General features: G+C 39.5%; 1 protein-coding gene across 1 annotated transcript in view; it reads left to right on the forward strand.

Moving 5' to 3' along the window:
- LOC140925605 (uncharacterized) overlaps positions 1-20,495 on the forward strand; it is a 70,378-nt gene that overhangs the window by 23,846 nt on the left and 26,037 nt on the right. Inside the window, exons 9-19 of the mRNA XM_073375522.1 lie at positions 216-302; positions 1,291-1,368; positions 2,184-2,266; positions 3,931-4,096; positions 4,596-4,955; positions 6,138-6,287; positions 7,272-7,298; positions 8,198-8,295; positions 9,582-9,777; positions 12,903-12,932; positions 16,976-17,263. Of these exons, the coding sequence (XP_073231623.1) occupies positions 216-302; positions 1,291-1,368; positions 2,184-2,266; positions 3,931-4,096; positions 4,596-4,955; positions 6,138-6,287; positions 7,272-7,298; positions 8,198-8,295; positions 9,582-9,777; positions 12,903-12,932; positions 16,976-17,263 (1,563 nt within the window). The remainder of the gene's footprint in view (positions 1-215; positions 303-1,290; positions 1,369-2,183; positions 2,267-3,930; positions 4,097-4,595; positions 4,956-6,137; positions 6,288-7,271; positions 7,299-8,197; positions 8,296-9,581; positions 9,778-12,902; positions 12,933-16,975; positions 17,264-20,495) is intronic.

Raw genomic sequence — 20,495 nt, forward strand, 5'->3', positions numbered from 1 at the left:
TCAGCCAGTACAAAATGTTCTTGTTGGCTATTCCCAAAGGGTTACCACCTATTACACAGTTCTCACTCTATTGTTCTAGCTCTCCATTCTGATCAAATATCGTTGGTTACTGACAATTTCCGTGTCGTCGTAGTCTCACAGCTTAAACCTTGTTTGTAAAGTGTACCCATGCCAAGTAGTTAAATAATTGGGCCTTTTAATTTATCTCCTATCAGGCCCTGCGAGCATCACGAATTGCAGCTCCGCTGGTCTATACGGAGAGGATTTCAAAGCGCTGTTTGGAGGAAGTGTTTGTAATTTTGGTAAATAAAAATTGTTCTATATAAAGAAAATAATCCGTTATGTCTTTCAACCCATTTTAAAAAATGACCATAGCCTGCTGGTTAATATTGAGTTAATATTGCGGTCAATTATTATTCAGCATGATGCTTTTTCTCATGTTAAAATCGTTGCTCTCTTTCGCCACTTGCACATCTCTCATAATGCACCTTATTTGCCCCCCAAAATTTGCTAGACCTTTGTTTTTCACTTCCCCTGGGTATTACAGCCGTCCCTAGAGAAATTGAAAATAATCCTTATGCGAAAGTTTGGGGGGGCTAATAAGGTGCATTGTGGGAGATGTGCAAGTGGCGAATGAAGAAGATGAAAACGATGACGTCAGCAAAGATTCGCTTACTGACTAATAGGGAGCTTAAGCAATCACGACGGCAACGGCAATGAAAACGTGACTTGAAAAGCGAGTTGGCAGTTTTTAAACTTTATTACTCTTGTTCCATTTCATACAATTTGTTTAATGTTGGGAAATTCTTCTGGATTTGATTCTAAAGTACTGTATCTAAGTTCAGGAAGATAAAAATGAAATACTTGTCTTGTGTTCCCGTCCGCCATAAAACGTGAAACTAGGACGTTTCACGTCGTAGTCTTGCAACGACGGCAAAGAAATGTACAAAAAAGCGTGATGCACGTGCAAAAAATGTTGTTTTGCTAATCTTAACCAATAGAGCGTTTTCATTCACGTGGCCAGCATCCATGCAAATTTTTTGGAACTAAAGAAAGCGTTAACATAAGAAAAGATTTCAACTTCCACAGGATTGGTATGTAGCACCAACATGGCCGCCGTGACGTCATGTCAACACCCTCTATTTCTTTTTGGCGTCCTTCGTCGTTACTTAAGCTCGCTAATAGCTGCTAGTTGCCTTATAACGTATAAAGTGCATGCATGGTGAAGAGAATTTTGCCGTGTGTTTTCGAAACTGCACTTAACAAAAAGCCCTTGTTTTTCATAAACAGTCGGTATAAATTCTGCTGTGAAGGCCGTTGGAGGAGGAGCACTTGAGCTGAAAGCGAAACAAGGAACAATTGTCATAGGTACATTTGATATATTGATCAACTTTACCCCGGATGCCAGAGTTTTTTTTTTTGTCTTATCTTGAGGAACAATAAAACGGGCAACAAAAAACGTGCAACTTGTTTTGTGACTTTTCTACAAAACGAGTTGACTAGCGAGGTTACGCGTTTTACGAACCACGAAAAAAAAACCTCGCAACCGTATTTGTTGCAAGGCAGGTTTGAACGTGTGTGGTAAAACGCGCAACATTGCTATTTAACTCGTTTTGCTGCAATGTTGCAAAAAAAAAACGCGCTTTGTTTGTTGCCCGTTCAGGGTAAAAGATTTTTAAAGAGGGCTTTTTAAGGTAACAACGAAAAAAAAAAGAATAACAAGAAAATCTTATTCTTTCACATTGCAGTTGAATTTAAAATTCTCTTCCACCCAAGAGGAGGACAAATTACAAATTTCAAAGAAAACTACAATCTAAAAAAAAATAATTGCCTGTGGTGTCTCCTTTTTTTTTTAGGAATTCAGATAAACGTAAATTGCGCCGTCGGACATTTGACCCGAGCATTAAACGACAAATCCATTCCATGTGCCCTAAAAACGTATTTGGATATCAACGCTCGTGCTATAACCTGATTGATAAATGGAAGCGGGACCATCGTAAAAACGTTCAATCCGTTGATTTTGGCTACAAGCCCTGTCCATAGCCCATTAAAGGGCTAGATCTTGGAGATCTTGGAGTTGTGAAATGCAAAAACAGTACTTGGGGACGTCTTGGGGTACAACATTCAAAGGCCACTCAAGCACCCTTGTAAAGATTAACATTGATGACATTTTTATCTCGTAGATGCCGCCATTAAAGCAGACGGGTTTTCAAATAGTGAAAATACCGGTTCGATGGGCGGTACTATCCGATTGCATGCCCGCCATGTAAGTTGACAACCAGTGGACAATCTTTTGACCGCAGTCAAACAAGAAAAATTAACAAAAATGGAGAAAAATGTAGTTAAAAACCTGCAAACCAGAAGAAGCCAATTTTTAAGAACCTGATAGTCTGAGATATTCAGTTTAAGCCGACTTAGCATTAAAAGCTGTCTAGCCTTAAGTTAAAACAATAGGCCACTTTCGAGTTCCAAAAACCCTCACTTTCAAAATGAGGCCAAGTGCACAACCTTTCTTGTGAAAATGAGTGTTATTTGCGTGAGAATGAAAAGTCATTTCCATATCAAAGGTCGAGCATTTAACCTCGTTTTGATACAGAGGCCCGAGGGAACTCGGAAATGGCCTATTCATCAAAGACGTAAAACTCATAAATAAAAATGCAAATAGAGAAAGCTCTAATGGGTATTGAAATTGTGCCAAATTGCCCGGGGACGGGGAGGGGGGGTACTCCCTTACAAGAGGCTAATAGGGATGTGTCACTGGATGGGATCGCATTTTCACGATTGGATTGACTATAATGGGTTCGCATTTTCAATAGAGTTACTAGAATGGGGTCGCAAATTTTGGGATTTTTGGGGTAAGTAGGGATTCAAAATGGGAAGATTCTCGGTTAAAAAATCAGAAAGTTTTTGTTTATTGAATTTAACAATAAGCTAGCATTGACCGCATTACATTCCGCCGCTTGAAACCACATTGATAAGGTAGATGCATAAATAGAAAGTGACTAAGCTGGGATCACGAAAATTACATTTTCCAAAAAGTGACTAAGATGGGGTCTATAATTGGCCAAAAAATAGACTATAATGGGGTAGGGGCTATGAAAGGCCAGCGGCACATACCCAGCAAAAATTAACCCAAGTTTCCCCCGCCCCTTCGGGCCAAATTGCTTGCAATTCAATCCAGTACATTTCATATATACAAACACATTATACTGACATCTAAGTCTAGCGGATTTTTTGAAAACCAACTTTACGAAATTTTGCAGTCGGCACTTTGAGTAAAAAGGCATCAAAAGGCAGGCTTTTTGGGCTCGATAAGCTCCAAAATCACCGTAATGAAGGAAAAGGAAATGAGAAAAAGAAAGAGCGAGGAGTTGGAAAGGAGGAGAAGCGAAAAAAAAGGGGTTGCACTCTTAGTTTTTATAATAGCTTCTTTGGAGAGAGTTTTTGGTAAAAAAAAAAACTGTTGGCCGCAAAAGGTCCATAACGTTTTCAAAAATGCGTCTAGAAGTATAGATTACCATGTATACACAACTGTAATAGCCCAAACACAATATGCCTCTTTTCAGTAAGACAGGGTTAAAAGAACTACTGTGTAATAATATCAACTAAGGCGTATTTTACCAGCACTAAGAAAAAGAACGTGATATGTTTCCTTCACACTGTAGCCTAAAACACGTTTTGAGAACCTCTTACAAGTTCTCATTTTTGGTTGCTTCCCGTATTTCAATGTAGGACTGAGAAATGTCCTAATATTTACAGCACCCAACACAAGTGAGTATCAAAAAGTAACGAATTGTCAGTTTAACCTGGCCTCTCAAACTGTTAGGGTGCACCATTAAGTCAACATTTTGACATTATTCTTAGTTAAGGACAAAAATTAGAAATTATTTTATTCCTCTTTCATTGCATTTTATTCTCCTCGCTTGTCAGGTGTTTCTGCGAAGAAACGCTGTTTTTACTGCTCGTGCCTCGTCCAAGGGGCGTCACTTGGCCGGCGGTGGTATTGTCCAGATTATGAGTGACAATGATGTGCAAGGAATCTGCGAGTCGATTTTCAACGTAACTGGCAGCACATTGGGCCTTGTAAATATTCTTGGTGAGTGGAGTCGACGTGATTAGAATTAATCACATTGATTAGAGTTAAGTATAGCAGGCCCAGCTTTAAACGATTAAAAGCTCTCGTAAGGGACCGCCCCCGTAAGCGACCGAGACCACTTTTGGGATTATCACACTTGACTTTTCCTTTGTTTTTAAGCTCTCGTAAGCGATCTCTCGACTCATTCTTGCACTAGTATTTAGATTTGAGGTTATTTTGGTCTAAAAAGTTGCACGTGAAGTTTAGCCGTTAAAAGTTGGACGTGAAGGTTAGCCGTGTCTATATCAGATACAAAGACTTTTTTTTTCTTTATGAATTATTAATGAGTTTCTGAAGCTCTCGTAAGCGACCACCCTCTATATTGTTTTACAATGCGGTCGCTTACGAGAGCTCATTCTCGTAAGCGACCAGCTCTAGTTACGACCAATTTTTAAAATTTCCTTGCTGGTCGCTTACAAGAGTTTCGACTGTAGTATCTTTTTGTTCCTTCTTTTTTCAGTCTCAACGGCCGACACGATTCAAGTACAGTACATACAACAGGGAACTCTAAAAATCGACACTAACAATGCAAGATGGACGCATAGAACATCATCAAATGGTTTTATGGCTTTTTCATACTACGGTGAAGTAGTGCAGCATTCTTTAGACGATGACGCTCATTACAACGTTTCAGAATTTAAGTTGAAGACTCCTATTCTGATAAACGGCTCTGCTGTCGTTGAAGTTTCAGGAGAAAACTCGCTACTTATTTTCAGCTCGGAAGGAATATTTATCGGCGTGGATATCCAAGTAGGAAAAGCTAAATCAGGACTTAAGAAATCTGTGGGAGGATATTGTGTCAGTGATCAGAGAGCTTACGGTAAGGAACTGAACGTAGCAGTATCTTAGTCGGTATTCAGATGCAAAGCTGCAATAATAATTTGTCTCTGTTGAATGGAAATAGAGACGTTTAGATTTGGGGACTAGGACGACTACCAAGACGCGATTTAACTTACAATTTTTTCGCGTATTCTCCAAAAATAGAAACCCCAAAAAGCTCCCGTGTACTTTTTTTTCTCTATAACGGCTAGCACGGTTATTATTATTCTTGAAGGAGATTAAACCTTCTCTAACAAGCATAATTTTAAAACTTCTAACATTTGATAACAGTTTTTTCGCCACCATCGCATTCTCACTAGAACTCGTAGTAGAATCAGACGACGGCTATCGCGTTTTCCGGCCAAAATAGGGACTTTAAGATCCAACGACGCGGACGACAACGAGAACGTCAAAAAAACAATAGGTTTAATTAGCAAAAAACAACTTTGCACGTGCATTACACTTTTTTGTACATTTCTTTCACGTTTTTGCACGGCTACGACGTGAAAATACCTAATTTCGCGTTTTATGGAGGACGTAAACTAGCAACGACGAAATTTTATTTCTCTTTCTGAGCTTGAATATGGTTCCTTGAAATTCAGCTTCAGGAGGGTTCGCCTACAATTGACAAAGTAAGTGGGTAGGAATAATCACTATAAAGACTGAAAGAACGCAAATTCATTTTTTAAGCGACGTTCTTGTCGCCGTCGCGTCGTTGGATCTTAAAGTCTCTAATGACGCTGGTTAACGCGCGCGCACTACTTAGTATTTAGAAAATCTCATACTTGTCCTCGTCTCGCTAAGTCAACACTTTGGTTGGATAAAAAAGTAAAACTGTGGTCGAACTCAATCAAGGATGCTTAGGCGTGTTTTACAGAAATTGTGCTTACCGTAAATGATCTAATAGTAACATGAGGAAATATGCAGCCAAAACGCTTTTAAAGAAGAAATCATCTATGTTGCAATGGCAACGATCGAAATCTTACGTTTAACCTTATGGAAGTAATGTCTTATAAGTATATTTTATCTGTGCCAAATTTGAGCTTTAAACCTGCAACGAGTCTTAAATGACACCTTAGAGAATGATAAGGACTCATAATCTTTCAAATTGTGTTCAGCCACCTTAACAAAATGAATTGAGGAAGTCGTTATAACTTCCTGTTTTTCTAATTATTTGTTTCAGTTGGTGAAGGCCCAGGCCGAGGAAGACCAAATGCTAATGGGGGCGCGGGGCATGCTGGACAGGGTGGTCTATTGTTCGAGGACAAGAACTTCATTTTCGGCGATACTTACGGCGTCGAGCCCGAGATACATCTTATTGGTGGAAGCACTGGTAAATAAAAAAACTTTCAATGCGCGCATAAGTTAGTTCACTTATGTTCAGTTATCGACTTCAGAAGCCAATGTCAACTGTCAAACATGTCACTTCAAAAAGTAGCCAGTGTCAAAATAAGACAAAAATTCCAAATTCCATTTCGAAGAATGCAGATAAACAAATAGAACCATGAAACATTACTTCTAAAGAGGTTTCATTTGGATGGTCACTTCACAGGATTTCGACCACAGACTCAAAAGTTAGATCCGCCTTACAAAACTCCACGATTCACCTGAGTGAATAGTTTTATGACACTGTTACAAGGTCAACTCATCCCGTATTAAAAGTGTATCGTCAAAACAGGCACCTGACAGGGTCGAGAAAAATCGGTCTACTCTTTTTGAGTCAAGCGACAGGAATACGCCCTTTGTAGCTAGTCATTCACGTGGTACAAAACCGCCATACTAGAGAGCAAAGAACGCAGCGGGACCAGATAAACAAAGGAAATTACCATTTTAAATGATGTGTCCCAGTGCTTTCTTTCTCTTCAGAGTGGATAATGACTAACTGTAAAGGGCCTCTTCACTTTTCTTCACAAAACAACATTTCCCAAATTTGGCGTCGTAAAATTGCTGGATCCCGGATCCCAATCAAATGGCGAATCGCGAAAAAACAATCTTCGAAGGGGTTTCCTTGGCTATAATTTTTGAGCGGTCAAAAGTCATTCTCAGTTTCATGTCAGTTTTGTTTTTGCATGCCAAGCTGGGCGAGTGCGTTTAATTCTTTTCAATTTTCATTAACCCCCCCCCCCCGCCCCCCTTCCTTCAAATGATTGACGGAACTGAAAAACCCAAAATCCCTTCGAAGTTTGCAAAACGCGCAGCGTGATACAACGAATTTGGCAGTAATTGCTTATAGGGGTACTCCAACTCTGTTTTTGAAAGTGGAAATTATGCAGTGACGCTAAATAAATGTTTCTTATTTTAATTTTGTTGATCACAGGAACATCAAACTGTACCGCAAACAATTGTAAGTGGCAATGACAGACAGACGGCAATAAATCAAAGCAACACACAGACACTATTTCATCTTATTGTTTTGGCCAGTTCATGCTTCAATACCCGAAAACAAACAACTGCGTTCATTGATTTGACAAGTCCATATGAAAGGCTTATGATAACACTTGATTTTAAATTTTTGATTTTTTGACCTATCAGTTTCAATCAGAAGGCGTATGACGTGATGTGACTTCAAAATACTTTTTGACGTGACGTCTTTCGTTTACGTGACCTCAGTTTGTGTGCGTGACGCATTTTCCAGTTTACTACAAGTTTCGTCTTGCAGGTACAACAAACGCGACTCAAAATGCCCTGGTCGTAGCATGTGGTGGAGGAGCCGTTAAAATTAAGACCGATAAAAACTTAACAATCAGTAAGTAACGGTTTTCACATGTAGCCAAAAGTTCTATAATGTTATATTTAACTCTTTAATGTCATGCAATTTGTGCGTCGAGATAGCGTTGCATAATAGCGAAAATTGATTTGTATGGGGGCGATTTGAGGGCAAAGTTAGAAACGTGATTCATTATTTTTTTTTTCAATAACGATTGCTTACCATATAACTCCTTTCTTACCATATACAATATATCTCAGACTCTATGTCTACGGTCGTGGGAACTGAAACCCCAAGCTCGCAACAAAACAAGTCTGCTTTGAATTCCTTTTATGCTGATAGATATGGAAAGTTTATCAGCACACTGAGAAAAAAAGGGAAGAAATGACTCCAAACCAGTACAAGACCAACAATCACAGACAAAGGAGTCAAACCCGAAATATACAGCCGCGCGCGAGAAAAAAAAACCTGGTGTACGGCCAGGGTGGCAAAAAAGTAACTCCCGTTTCAACAATCCTGTTGCTTTTCTGCTGTAGATGCTGCCATAAATGCAAATGGAAGGACATATTCGGCTTTGGGTATACCTACAAGCGGAGGAAGTAGCGGTGGAACGATTATTCTGGAGTCTAAGAAGGTAATAAGGATCACGTAAAAATAAAAAATCTGAACAAATAAGCTACGGATGAAAAGATTAACAAACAAACTGCGTTGCATACAAACAAAGCGATACACAGATGCCAGAAATAAACAAGTACGTTATCACTCGTGTGGCAAACAGCTATGCAAATTTATTGGAACCTAAGGCCCAGTTCAGACGTCGTGCTTCTGCCGTGCCGAACTTAATTGTAATTTGGGTCGACTGTAGCACGGTAGGAAAACAACTTTGATTCAGACGTCGTGCCAGAGTCGAACCAAATTCAGGATTTACTGATGCCTCATAACAATTCTCCTCCTAACTCCCCCTGGGAACGCAATCTCGCCAAAATACATTGATATAATTTATGAATTTTGTTTAGCGCGACAGAAGCACGACGTTTGAATCGCTGCCGTGCCAGAGCCGTGTAGCACGGCAGCGCTTGCCGAACTTAATTCAAAAGTTTGATTCAGACGCCGTGCTTTTGTCGAACTTAATTCCTAAATTTAGTTCGGCACGGCAGAAGCACGACGTCTGAACTGGGCCTAAGAAAGAGTTCACAAAAGAAAGGAGTTTAAAAACTCCCACAGGACTGTTTTGGGACACCTAGCCTGCGTAGCAGGCGCTAGGAAATAAATGGGCGAAAAGAAAAAACGCGCGCGAGGGAGACACGCGTGTCTCCCTCGCGCGCGTTTTTTCTTTTCGCCCATTTATTTCCTAGCGCCTGCTACGCAGGCTATGGGACACCAACATGGCCCTGTTTTATTGTTTTGGGACACCAATATGGTGGACGTGACGTCATGTATGAGCTCTTCATAACGTATTTCATCGGTTGTCCCGTCTATATCCCCATTTCCTCGTGTCCTAAGAAATGTCTGCTCTTTTCCACCGACTTACAGTCAAACCGACAAACCCGTGAAGACTTGAAATATTTGAGGAATGTTTATTGAGTTACGACCAATCACAGCAAAGATCAGGCCACGCGAGCTAGGCACAAAACTAATCTCGTACCCAGATTTCACTCTGTGTTACGCTTTTTGGCCGTGGGACATCTGGGTACGAGATTAGGCACAAAACCACAAACTAATTAACATTCTTGCTTACGGTTTAGTTTTTTCACTCTTGTGTAACACATTATTACGTATTTTTTCAACATCAATCTCATTCACAAATTTTGCTTTAAAATAAAGAAGGGTCAATGGAAACATACCGCAAGCCTCATCCAATTTTTTCTGGATTAATCACCCGACAAAACGTTTTTTTCATCCTTCTTTGTTTTATTTAAGTTCGTGATCCTCGGCGACAAGGCCACATTGGAAGCCAAAGGAGCTGACGCCGCGAAAGAAGGAGGCGGTGGAGGGGGCGGTCTGATTAGTATCTCTTATGGTGAAGGATTTGTGGGGAAGGAGCCTGTTGCGAATGAAAACACCAAAGGAGGGGAGGGTAATGTGACAGGAGACAACGGCATTGTGGTTATCAACGGTATGCTATTTTCGGATCAATTGAGGTTTCTGGATAACTGAGCACCTACCCCTTCCCTAAGTCACAATTTTGCTCTATGTGAGAAGTAAGCGTTAATGTTGACTTGGGGAAGGGGTAGGTGGTCTCAGTTACCCAGAAACCTCCCTATTTTCTAGGAAGACAACCATTCACTTCTCAAAATAATATACACTTAATGTCAGATCCTGAGGGAAACAGTTAGTTTTGTTTTCGCAAGAGTCCTGATGTTTCCCAAGACGAAGTCGAGGGAAACATCAGGACTCGAGGGAAAACAAAACTAACTGGTTTCCCGAGGGACCTGACATTAATTGTATTGTTATATTTCTAGACTTTCACTTCAACGTACTTCAACAGAAACAAAAGAATACGCTTAAGAGGAGCGAATCAAAACAGTACGACTCGGCACTTATAAGAACACAAATTTAATTCTCAAACCACTGAATGAATGATTTAAAAAGCACTTTCCTTATATTATCTGCATCTTCCTCCACTAGCCGCTGTTTCTCTTCTGGGATAACTTTGAAAATCGTTGCTTTTTAGCTTGAGGCTTCATGTTTGTGTTGTTGTAAATGTTGTTGTGTTCATTCACGAAAAAGAAAACTGGCAGTGTTTTCCCGCCTTCTGTCACACCACTTTCCACCATGCTCCGATCACGTGCTGTAATGTATCCCGAGCGGGGTACATTGCTTGATGTATCACGATCTGGATACATTTGATTTTAGTTAAGGCCACGTGACCAAGAATCAGCCAATGGTTGTCCCTGTTTAGTTGAGAGAAAGTCTAGGAATATAACAATTAACGATGTCTTGCGATATTACATATAGGCCCATTTCGAGTATTCAGGCAGTTCCAAAATTTTTCTCTTGACTTGCCATTAAGCTATGGTATTTTTGATTTCAAACTTTGTGTATGTTTACAGCAGGGTTTTCAATAAAAATTGAAGTAGCCGCCAGTGTGTTTGAATAGAGTAACCGACTGTATCAACAATGGGCCAGAAGTCCACGTTTTGGGGTGTCTGGGGGTATGTTCCCTCAGAAAAGTTAAAAATTACAAAGCCCTAATAAGTGATTTTCAGCGTTCAGAGGACTAAACTGAGTATAAAAGACACAGGGTCCAGAGGAGATGTGTTTGTCGTTAGAACATCAAAACCCGTCGAAAACCTCTGAAAAAATGGGTTATTTCGATCGCGTTACAGTTTCGTTATAGACCGCAAACCAAGAGACTGAGGGCTCGCAAGATCGGCTTACAGTATAAAATACGGAAAGCTTGTCCTTTCTTTTACTCGGCACTTCGTGCCTCGGTCGCCCTTCGGGCGACGTGCCGTGCGCCAGCGAGGATATGGCTTGCGGTTATTGATTTTCAAAAGTCGATCTGGGTCAGATAAGAAGCGAAGAAATCGTTTACAGTAGACTTATAAAGATCCCATTGGGCTAATTAATCGTGCTAAGCGACAGGTATAGACATTTTTCAAGGTGAGACTTTAAATAAGTAATTCATTTATTCACACGAAACTCCTCTGGACCCTGTGTAAAAGAGCGCGTTTTCCATCCAAGAAGATTTGGGTTTAAGTCAAATTTTGATTTATTAGCCACACAATTAACTCCTACAAGAAAGGAACAAATGATAATTAATTTGTTACGTACATTTTTGCGTGAACAAATTCTATTTTTGTTCATGACATTATTCCAACTAGTTGCTTCTTCCTTGGGGGAAAAAGTAGCCGACTTTTCTGAGCAATAAATCCGACGCGTTTCGTCGATCGTCGGTGCTTATTAAATCCCCTGTTACAGTGTTCATTATAGGGGTCGTTTTTCCGTAAATCGTGTACGTTTGTTGCCTTCTGACATAAAAATGTTATTCCTGAGAATTACATCAGCCCAGTTACTCGCTAACTTCGTTCTTCCGCTTAAAAAGGTTCTTGATTTATTGTTAAAAACCGGCAATAAATTTGTTTACAACCGTTTAGAGCTTATAGATCTGAATCTAAAGCTTATGCGCGTTTCAAACGTTGAACTTTACCTGTGCCTAATCTAATGCAAATGAGCGAGAATTAACAATTGGTTCATGAGTCAGCGTGCGTATGTCGAGATATAAAGCACGCGGGAAGTTTGGAGAGTACAAAAGAGGCGTACAGAAGGGTTGTTCGAGGCGCAGCTGAGACTTTTGAGTGCTCTCCAAACTTCCCAAGTACTTCATATCCCAACAAACTCACAGCTGAAGCATGAACCAATTGTTTTGTACGATCAATGGGGCAGTTGACTTGAAATTTTATTACGGTCAAAGCAGTTCGCGTCATTGTCTACGTGACTATTTGTTCTTTTGAACTCATATGCCGGTTTGCAATTGTTCATACCTTCAAGCTGAGAGAGAGAGAGATTGATTACAGAAGTCGTTTAAGATAACATTCAAAAAGGCTTTAGAATCCGTTTTGAGATGGAAAACTTTTAATTCGGCGAAAAAAGTTCTTTTGAATGAAAAATTTTTGCCAGGAATGATTTGCACACACCATAACTGGCGCAGATGACAGCAACAACCGACAGCACTCACCTCTTTTCTCTGCTGTCTGTTAACAAATTCAAAAGTGTTTCTCTTTAGATTACGTTGTAAAACACATGACAAACGCTTCATCGTGTACTATTTAGTCATGGATGCACTTGGGAGGATTGCTAAGCTCACAAGAAATCGAGGTTTTTAAAACTTTGATGACGTCATCAGCGTGCTCAATGGGAATACTAGCTATATTGTAATAGTAGATTTTCATATTAGTATACAGCACACATAAAGTTCGACATTTGGAATGGCCCAAGAAGTAAAGGCTTGTCTTTGTTTACACCTCGTTCCCAGTTTCCTCTTCTACTCGTACCTACGAAGCAAGAGACAGAGAACCCTGGGAACGAGGTTGTGTCTTTATTATGGAAATTGTCGAATTGTTCAAATCAGCACTGAGACATATGTCCCACTTTGAATAATTACCCATAGAATAAACATTGCTTTTGTAAACATCTTAAGCGATGTATTTATAAATAAATAACTCTTTTTTTAAAAGTCGCAAACTTAGACCTCCATGTCTATTTTATAATTAACTCTACATCCTTTTTACTCAACAGGAAGTAAACATTACGGATTTCCAACACCAGGTAAAATTGAAACCTACTTTGTCTCGCATGCCTTCAATATTTTATACCAAAAGACCCTTGGCCAGTGTGAAGTGAAACCAGTGCCCCAAAATGAGATGGAACTCTAGCGTAGATCTAACATAAAATTCAGCAAAATTTGAATCTTCAAGTGTGTCCACCTCTCGAAAGTGATCGCCTACTCAAAACGTCACTTTGAGCCTCTTTCAAAGCATTTCAGTTGGATCCTTTCGCAAACGATCACCTCCCGTAAGCGATCAGTGTGCGGGTCCCTTACAACCTCGTCCTCCCTGGGGAGGAGGTTGGTTCCCTTACGGGAGGTTTGATGGTAGACTTTATAAAGCAATTTTTCCTTCACTACCCAGATAGACACCCACACAAGCGTAGATACAGGGGCCTGTAGGTCAGCAAGGACCTCGAACCCAAGTGTATTGCAAAATTACCGGCAAAATTACAAGACCGCATTTGACTGCAAAACACCCTATGACGAAAAGCAAACCTCTAAGTATGAGATGTACACCGTCGGATACGAAAACCCCAAACCACTTTGTGGAACAAAGGGAACGTATATCCCCGCCTGCTGAAATCAGCTGCGGTGCCGGCAACTCTGGGGCAGAGGTATGCAAGAACTAACGACTGTCAAATGCCTACAGGCAAAAATAACAAAATTGGCAAATAAAATAAAAGTTAGGAGCTCTAATGAATGCTGACCTAGACTAATTCAAATTTGTACCGTACAACTAAACATATCTCAAAACTACCCACAATTCCTCTTAGCCGACTTAGTCGTCTGGTCCGTGGCGGCAAAATAGCTATTTCTGTCTTATGTCCCGTTATACTACACTGTCAGAAATCCCATTATTCGTTGGTTGCTTCGAAATCACATGACCAGCCTCGTTAACAGAGAAGCCCTAGGCTTGTTTCACATGACATCTAACAACAAAACTGTTATGCAAAACTTTGGGGGTAAACATGCGAGGTGCATTATGGTTCATGGGACTGGAAAACTAGGGCTGCAGTCAGATCTGGGCTACTGACTATAGTTAAGACGGGGATAACTATAGTTAGCTATTTCGGTAATGTGACCCCTTCTCTGTTCGATCTAACTATATAGTTAGAAAATTTACGCCTCCGTGATCCAAAACAATACAGACTAACTATAGTTATACCCAAGCAGGGTTTGTGGGTTAGTCTTAAGTTTACAAACAAATAACCAATCAGAATGTCACACTTCTTTTCGCGCGTGCGAGATGACCATATATATAAATATGCAAAATAAAAACCAAGCGTGAAGCGAGAGGGAAACCAAAAACAACAAACAAAAAATTTACATAGGCTAATTAGAACTAACTGTTGTTAACTGCGTGGTGTGACCGCGATCTCGACCGAAAGCACTAACTACAGTTAGGTATGACATCACGTAACTTGACTGTAACTTAAGTTAAACTTTAGTTACGTGGTATATGTGACCGCAGCCTAGATAATGTTGTTTTCCATGCCCTTGGGATTCTCAGGAAATAAAATTAACTATTACATTAGGTCCTAGTTGTTCAAATGGTGAATTACTCTCTCCCCTGTCTTAATCTCTGTCCATCTGATGTCGCTGCTGGTTTCCTAAACACTTAGTTGCTGGATAGTGAATTATCCGATGGATGACGATGATTATCCAACGTTTGAACACCCGGATACAGGTGTTTATCAATTACCTTTCAACCACCAAAGTTCACCAAAGTCAAAATTCAACAAATTTCTTAATTTCCCTTTTGTAAAATGCTGAAAAACAAATAGCAACATGTAAGAGTATTGCCAAAGAGGTGAGAGTACTGCCAAAGAGGTTTCATTCATTCACAGACTCAAAAGCTAGAACTACATACTAAATAAATAGTACCATGTGAAAGTACTGCTGAAGAGGTTTCATTTGAATGGTAACACCACAGGATTTCATCCACAGACTCACAAGTTAAGACTACATCCTAAATAAAATAATAGTACCATGTGAATGTATTGCTGAAGAGGTTTCATTTGAATGGTAACACCATAGGATTTCATCCACAGACTCAAAAGTTTGACTGCATACTAAATATATAGTACCATGTGAAAGTACTGCTGAAGAGGTATCATTTGAATGGTAACAACATACGATTTCATCCACAGACTCAAAAGTTAGACTGTATACTAAATAAATAGTACCATGTGAACGTGCTGCTGAAGAGGTTTCATTTGAATGGTAACACCATAGGATTTCATCCAGAGATTCAACAGTTATAACTACACCCTAAATAAACAGTACCTTTGAAAGTACTGCTGAAGAGGTTTCATTTGAATGGTAACAACATAGGATTTCATCCACAGACTCAAAAGTTAGACTGCATACTAAATAAATAGTACCTTGTGAAAGTACTGCTGAAGAGGTTTCATTTGAATGGTAACAACATAGGATTTCATCCACAGATTCAAAAGTTAGACTGCATACTAAATAAATAGTACCATGTGAAAGTACTGCTGAAGAGGTTTCATTTGAATGGTAACAACATAGGATTTCATCCACAGATTCAAAAGTTAGACTGCATACTAAATAAATAGTACCATGTGAAAGTACTGCTGAAGAGGTTTCATTTGAATGGTAACAACATAGGATTTCATCCACAGACTCAAAAGTTAGACTGCATACTAAATAAATAGTACCTTGTGAAAGTACTGCTGAAGAGGTTTCATTTGAATGGTAACAACATAGGATTTCATCCACAGACTCAAAAGTTAGACTGCATACTAAATAAATAGTACCTTGTGAAAGTACTGCTGAAGAGGTTTCATTTGAATGGTAACAACATAGGGTTTTATCATAGTACCATGTGAAAGTAATGTTGAAGAGCCGGGTTTCATTTGAATGGTAACAACATACGATTTCATCCACAGACTCAAAAGTTAGAACTACATACTAAATACATGTGAAAGTACTGCTTACCACAGACTGAAAAAATAGAACCACCTTATAGGACTCCATATTTCACTCTGATAATGAAGGCTTTAATAAAAGAAATGGTTCATCTTTAGAAGCAGAGCACGTGATTATCGATTCTTTGCAGCTGATCAGTCACGTGGTACAAAAACGTCATGCTTGAGAGCAAGGGACGCAGCGGGAGAAGACAAACAAAGGAAATTACCATTTTAAATTATGTAACCTTTCTTTTTACCTTGTCTCAGTACGTTTCTTGCTTTCCAGCATGGCCTTATTTCGAGTTATTATACCACTAGCCTGCATCGTAGACGTAATCAAACCCTCTCTGCGTAGCAGCGCCGACATTCTTGTTCTGGAACCCCTACGGACGCAACGAATTACTGGAAGTGTGTTTCGAATTTCCTTTCGATAATAGCTTCTTTAACAGGCCAATCATGACACGTACTCCAATAGGTCTTATCACGGTTTTCGACGCCATCTTGACGAGTAGGCAACCGCGTGAGAAATTACAGTGTTTGTATGAGAATCCAATGTCGAATAATTTCCGTAAAACGGCTGTTCTGAAAAAAATATGAACTGTAAACTAAAGCTACGCAGCAAAGGATTTTACTATCAAATTTTGGGGGCCGTTACTGTGCTTAAATTTCTCCAGACGGTTGCTTCAGATTTTCCACATATTTGTCTGCAATTTTTTCCCGGGAAACGTTTACAGGCAAATGTATAGAAAATTTTAAAAAGTGTTTCTAACACATATAGCTGCATGTAATGACCTCAATTTTTTTTAGAAGAATCGTTAGGAGTGAAAATTTAGTTTACAATTCATATTTTTTTCAGAACAGCCGTGTTACGGAAATTTTTGGACATTAGATTCTCATACAAACACTGTAATTTCTCACGCGGCTGCCTACTCGTCAAAACCGTGATAAGGCCTATCCTGGTACACAGTTGGGGGTCACAAACAAGGATTTCACCACTGTTTCACGGACAATCTTAACCGGAGTGAAGTTTTTATATTACATCACGTGACTGGTCAGCTGTTCATATATTATTTGGTTTAGTCGATGATAGTTAAATGTTCTTTTTCTAGTTACACCAGATCAAGGGAACTATATACCTTGTGTGAATATGACCGAAGTGTTTTTTAGTGGCCCCCAAGACACACTCAAAGCTCATGAAGCCGACCTTGCACACTGTAATGAATATTGTGAAGGGGAACACCAACTTTGGGCATTTATATCCCTGAAGAAGTGTTACTGCCCGAAAGATAATCACACCGCGTACAAAGTGGATGACAATCTATGTACAGCCAGGTGCCGGTCAAATACATCTTTTATCTGTGGTGGTAGCGGTGGTTTAGCAAGCGGACAAAGGACAGGTGAGTTAATAGCCGTCTTTCCTCTCTCCTCGCTGCTAGAGACGTTTCGCATTAGAGACGTCCGCGCTTCAACGACAGAGGGCACTTTACGATCCGACGATGCGATGGCAACGAGAACGTTTAAAAGGCAAAACAACAACTTAGCACGTACATCACACTTTTTTGTACATTTATTTGCCTTTTTTGCACAACTGCGACGTGAAATTGCCTAATTTTCCATTTTATGGAGGAAGTCAAGCGACGGCGAAATTTTATTTTTCTTTTTGAACTTGCATAAGGGATCCTAGGAATTCAACTCTTAGGGGATTCCCCTACTTTTGATGAAGTAAATGGGTAGGAATAGTCGCGATGAGGACTGGAAGAACGTAATTTCACTTTTTAAGCGACGTTTCCGCTGCCATCGCGTCGTCGAATCATAAAGGCCATAGAAATTCCATTCTGACGACGTAAATCAGTGCTAACATAATTTATGTGGTAGTCATGGAATTCCAAAGGTAAATTTGTTCAAAATTAAATTAAATTTGTTTTTATTTCTCCTCGTCTATTGATTTCGTCAGCCAAAGAGATGCAGCAATCTCATGAATAATGACCGTTTTGTAGTAGATTCATTGCGTTTACATTTGACCGTTGTGAGCTTTTGCCTTATGTCTGTCATTCGTAAAGAAAAGCTTGAACAATATAATTACTGCGTCGACCAATCAGAGCTCCTGACTACGCTCCGGACAGACTTAACGTCATCAGTATGGAATTTCTTTCGTTGAGGCGCAGACGATTCCGGTTTTCGCCTTGCCAAAATACAACCTTTTTTACCCAAAATTTGCGTAAGCACGACTATGATACCACTATGGTATCCAGGTGAAATTATACAGAATGGCTCTGCAAAATTTTGGTGGCAAACAATGTGGGTTGAGGGAAATACCCAAGTGGCGAATAGGCCAATTTAGGGTTTTAAAAACCCTTATTCATGTGAAAATGAGTTTAATTAGCATTAAAATAAAACATATATATATACATGTTAGATTTTGGTTTCAGGCGTTTTTCCCGACACTTGTTGCATGTTTTTTGTTTGGGAGTATCGTGATCAAAATTCCCAGTTGCTCCAAGCCTAGCCTCTGTCTTAAAACGAGGGTAAAGGCTGAACCTTTGATATGAATGCTATTGTCAAACAAATGAAGCTCATGTTCACTAGAAAGGTTTGCCATCAATCTCATTTTTAAGAGAGGTTGTTTGGATCTAAGACATGGTCTGTTAGTTAGAACCGCTCAATAAATAGCAGTATCACGGGAAATTAATGCTGAAATAGATTATGTTTTTGTGAATCCCGGGTTCATTTTGAACTTCTAAAACGTCGTAATCTTGTGTGACTACCCCCGATTATTCAAACCATTTCCATTTCCTTAGGAGATTCAAAATTTCGGGGCTCTACACCACCTTCATTAGAACCTCCTTTACATAGGAAAGGTTTCTGCGGTTAAATAGCTTTTTCCTGTGAATTCATTGCCATCCACACACTCAAATCAGGGGCACCCAACGGGAATATAATTCAAAACCACTTAAACATAGCATTGTTGAATTTATTTTAGTATTTAAACGGTAGATATAGGCACATTTTTATCCCCTAAAAATTTTTCATCTGTTCGGATTTCCTAGCTGAAAGTCTAGCGATCCGAAAATTATAGGGATTAAAACTTACCTGACTTAAATGTCAGCCAGAAAAGGTGACCTTTTCTGTGTAGAAATCCGTTAAAAATGGGCAATTATTCCATTTTTGAAATGTTCGAAAATCCTAGGAGAGGCAGGCAAGCAAGAAATTTAACAACAAATGTTCCGAAAATTCTAGATCTCAAATCGTCTTCCGAACAGAAATTTCCCAAAAATTGTCGTTGGGTGCCCCTGTCAAATCGGTTAAAACCATAGCCTAATGTTCCTCAGCATTTTAGAATATTTATGTATGTTCTCTTTGTCGTTCACTGCTAGCATACTAGCCCTTTTTCCCTGCTATTAGGCGGGCGGAAGGGAAAAGAGTCCTCTCTCCCGCCCATTACTAGGAAAAAGAGGCTTGTCTGCTAGCAGGGAATCTTTTTCGTTTCCCGGACAATCCCAATAACTCGCCCAAGGGGTATACTTCGGCAGTGATCTGATTTATCTTCGGCAGTGATCTGATTTATCTTCCTTCGTAAATAAATGAAAATCCGTTGCCAGAATACGCTCGTTCACAGGGCAAAATTAGACGAGGCCGGAAAATCGTAGACATCGAAATTCAATTGTATCCAGTCCATGATCAAAATTTAAAGCTTGCGGTTAATTGCACTTTCACTGCGACGTTTTGCGGTTAAAACAAATCCTTCTAAAGCGCTTTATTAACTACAGTAATTTTTTACGTTACAGTCAGCTTAGTGTATTTACCTAGGCCCACCCTAGCTTGTTACTGCGGTAAATATAACGAGTCGGTTCCTTTTGAACTTAACCGTAAGACAAAAAAGGTCCCACCTGGCACCATAAAATAACCACATTTAGGGGCTTGTTTGCCTATCACCCAAAGAAATAAGATTGCTTTTTCATTTGTTACGGTGTGGGGCGCGGGATAAAGTAATGTGTTTAAGGTGCCCAATCGTTTCTTCGTATTACCGAGGTATTACAGTTTCCATTGGATGTTGCTAAAAAAAAGTGCGTTAAATCATATTGGCATGATTGAAAAATGCGAATAAAGCGCTCAGAATTGCCTACTATTTACTCCAGTCTATTTACCCCATTTTGTGCATGAAAGGCCCTGCAGTATATGGCCAACGCTTTCCTGTCCTAAGGTCACTGCAAAGTACAATCGCACTTAAGAGTTTCTGGCAAAAACATGAGACTTTATAATGTATATTTTTTCGGCGAATTTTATTTTATCCGGGACAGTTGAACAGTGCAATTTGGTACGTAAAAAAATGCATTACCGGAAGATAAGGTTCCATGCAAAATACAAACAAGAAAGCAACTTCGCGGAAATTAAAAGAACAAAATTAAAACAGAGAGTAATAAAACTAACTCCCAGCAGGATCTGATAAGTAAAAGATTTTATCATTAGTTGTACTATAAAGTCAAGTCAAAACAGAGCTGGTATTTACATTAGCGATAAATGACTGACAGATAGATAGAAGTTCTTAACAATCGCCATTAGACTTAAGATCGAAGGTAGTCGCGATGTTTAATCTTTTATGTTCATTATTCAATTCACCTCTGCATTCAA

The sequence above is a fragment of the Porites lutea genome, chromosome 2, assembly GCF_958299795.1.
Source record: "Porites lutea chromosome 2, jaPorLute2.1, whole genome shotgun sequence".
NCBI classification, from domain to species: Eukaryota; Metazoa; Cnidaria; class Anthozoa; order Scleractinia; family Poritidae; genus Porites; species Porites lutea.